The 1,749-nt window shown below is 62.2% G+C and overlaps 1 protein-coding gene across 1 annotated transcript in view; it reads right to left on the bottom strand.

The window, feature by feature from the left end:
- Positions 1 to 1,749, bottom strand: part of ZC3H3 (zinc finger CCCH-type containing 3) — a 69,472-nt gene that overhangs the window by 67,433 nt on the left and 290 nt on the right. Inside the window, exon 2 of the mRNA XM_015571381.1 lies at positions 1 to 662. Coding sequence (XP_015426867.1) covers positions 1 to 662 — 662 coding nt within the window. The remainder of the gene's footprint in view (positions 663 to 1,749) is intronic.

Raw genomic sequence — 1,749 nt, 5'->3', positions numbered from 1 at the left:
GCTCTCGCTGACCGTCCGCCTCGACTCCGAGGGGCTGTCACTCAAGCTGCTCACAGACTTCACCACCCGGGGCTTGCCAGCCTCCTTCTGGCAGACCAGCTGGCAGTCCTCTGTGCTGTAGGCCCCCTTGGCCCTTCCTGGCTTTGAGGGCGGGCGCTGCCCGCCAGGGGGCTCGCCCTCCCCTCCCCGAGGCCTGCGGTCGCTCCAAGGAGGGTCCTCATATTCTTTCGAGGAGCCCCGGGGGGCACCTGCAGCACCAGCCATGCTGGGCTGGGACGGGGGTTTGATCTTGATGACCATGCTCTGGTCAGCACTGAGCTGGACCTGCCTCTCCAGGACATACTGCTGGGGGGTGGGGTCCTGGCTGCCTCCAGCCCCGAGGGTGGGGTGTGCAGCACAGTCCCCGGGTGGGTCCAAGGAATCACTGGGTGGGTCCAAGGGGTCGCCAGGCGGGTCCAAGGGTCCCGGGGGCCGATTCACGAGGGAGTATTTCTTGCGCCAGGCAGGCCCATGGCTCGTGGGGAAGCCCCTACGGCTGGGACGAGGGTAGCGAGCCCCAAAGGCCCTGCTGCTGCTGTAGACGGGCGGCTGCCAGCGGCAAGAGGCTGAGGGGCCTGGGGCAGGGGCGTTGCCATGGAGGTTCTTGTAGTCGTCAATCAGACCTAGGAGACAGAATCGCAGGCTGACCGGAGGCTCAGAGCAAAATTAGCAACAGTCGGGGGGAGGGGGGAGCATCAGCTGACAAGACACCCCACAGACCCCCATCTCTCTCCTGAGCCCCTCCGCGGCGGAGACCCACTGACAGTTGAGCCTGATCCTCTTGGGCCTGTCTCTCTCCTGAGCCTTTTCCCATCAGATCTACTCCAGTCCTGTTTCTGGTTGCCCATCCTGATCATGCACCCCTGTGGCATCATGTTCCCTATTTTCTGGGAATATTATTCTGGGTCCACAATCCTTTGAAGCCATAGGTGGTGTGGCTCAGTGGATAGAGCGTGGAATGAAGGGTCCCGGGTTCGATTCCGGACAAGGGCACAAGCCTGGGTTGCAGGCATGATCCCCAGTAGGAAGCGTGCAGGAGGCACCAATCCATGATACTCTCTCATCACTGATGTTTCTACCTCTCTCTCCCTCTCCCTTCCGCTCTGAACTCAATAAAAACATATTAAAAAAAAAAAAAAGATCAGTGTCTCTCAGCATGAAAAGACCAGCAAGGCCCACACTGCATACCTCGGCCCTCTGGCTGCCCGCGGAGGGGGAGGGGGAGGGGCGACACAGGACAACGGGTGCGATGACCGACAGCGCTGGGCACGCAGCACTTGACAAGAATGTCACAGCGCCCTCCTCGGGAGGCGAGGCCTGGCCCGCGGGGAGAACGCGGGGCAGGGGCTGACGACCATCACGGCCTTTCCAAGGAGCCCCCCGACAACTGTCCTCGCAGGACGCCGCCAGGGCTGCGGGCATTTCAGCCCAACGAGCAGCCAGCCCCCAGCCCCCAGCCCCGGGCACCACACCCTCCCAGGCCCAAAGCTGCGTCCACACCTGGGGACACCTCGGGGCAGTGGCCCCCACGGGCCAGCCCACCGAGACTCTCGCATACGCGCGTCCCAGGTCCTCAGTCTTCTTTGTGGAAATAACGGGGGGTGGGGGGCACAGTTTAAGTATAAAAAGCCCGATTGGGTCTAGAATTTGAAAAGTTTGGAAGCTGAGGCCTGGCGTCTGGGTCTGGCATATGTGATGTGAAGGCGCGTG

Source organism: Myotis davidii, unplaced genomic scaffold (genome assembly GCF_000327345.1).
Source record: "Myotis davidii unplaced genomic scaffold, ASM32734v1 scaffold1509, whole genome shotgun sequence".
Taxonomy (NCBI): domain Eukaryota; kingdom Metazoa; phylum Chordata; class Mammalia; order Chiroptera; family Vespertilionidae; genus Myotis; species Myotis davidii.
The sequence above is the reverse complement of the archived record's forward strand: the minus strand, read 5'-3'. Positions and strand labels throughout refer to the sequence as shown.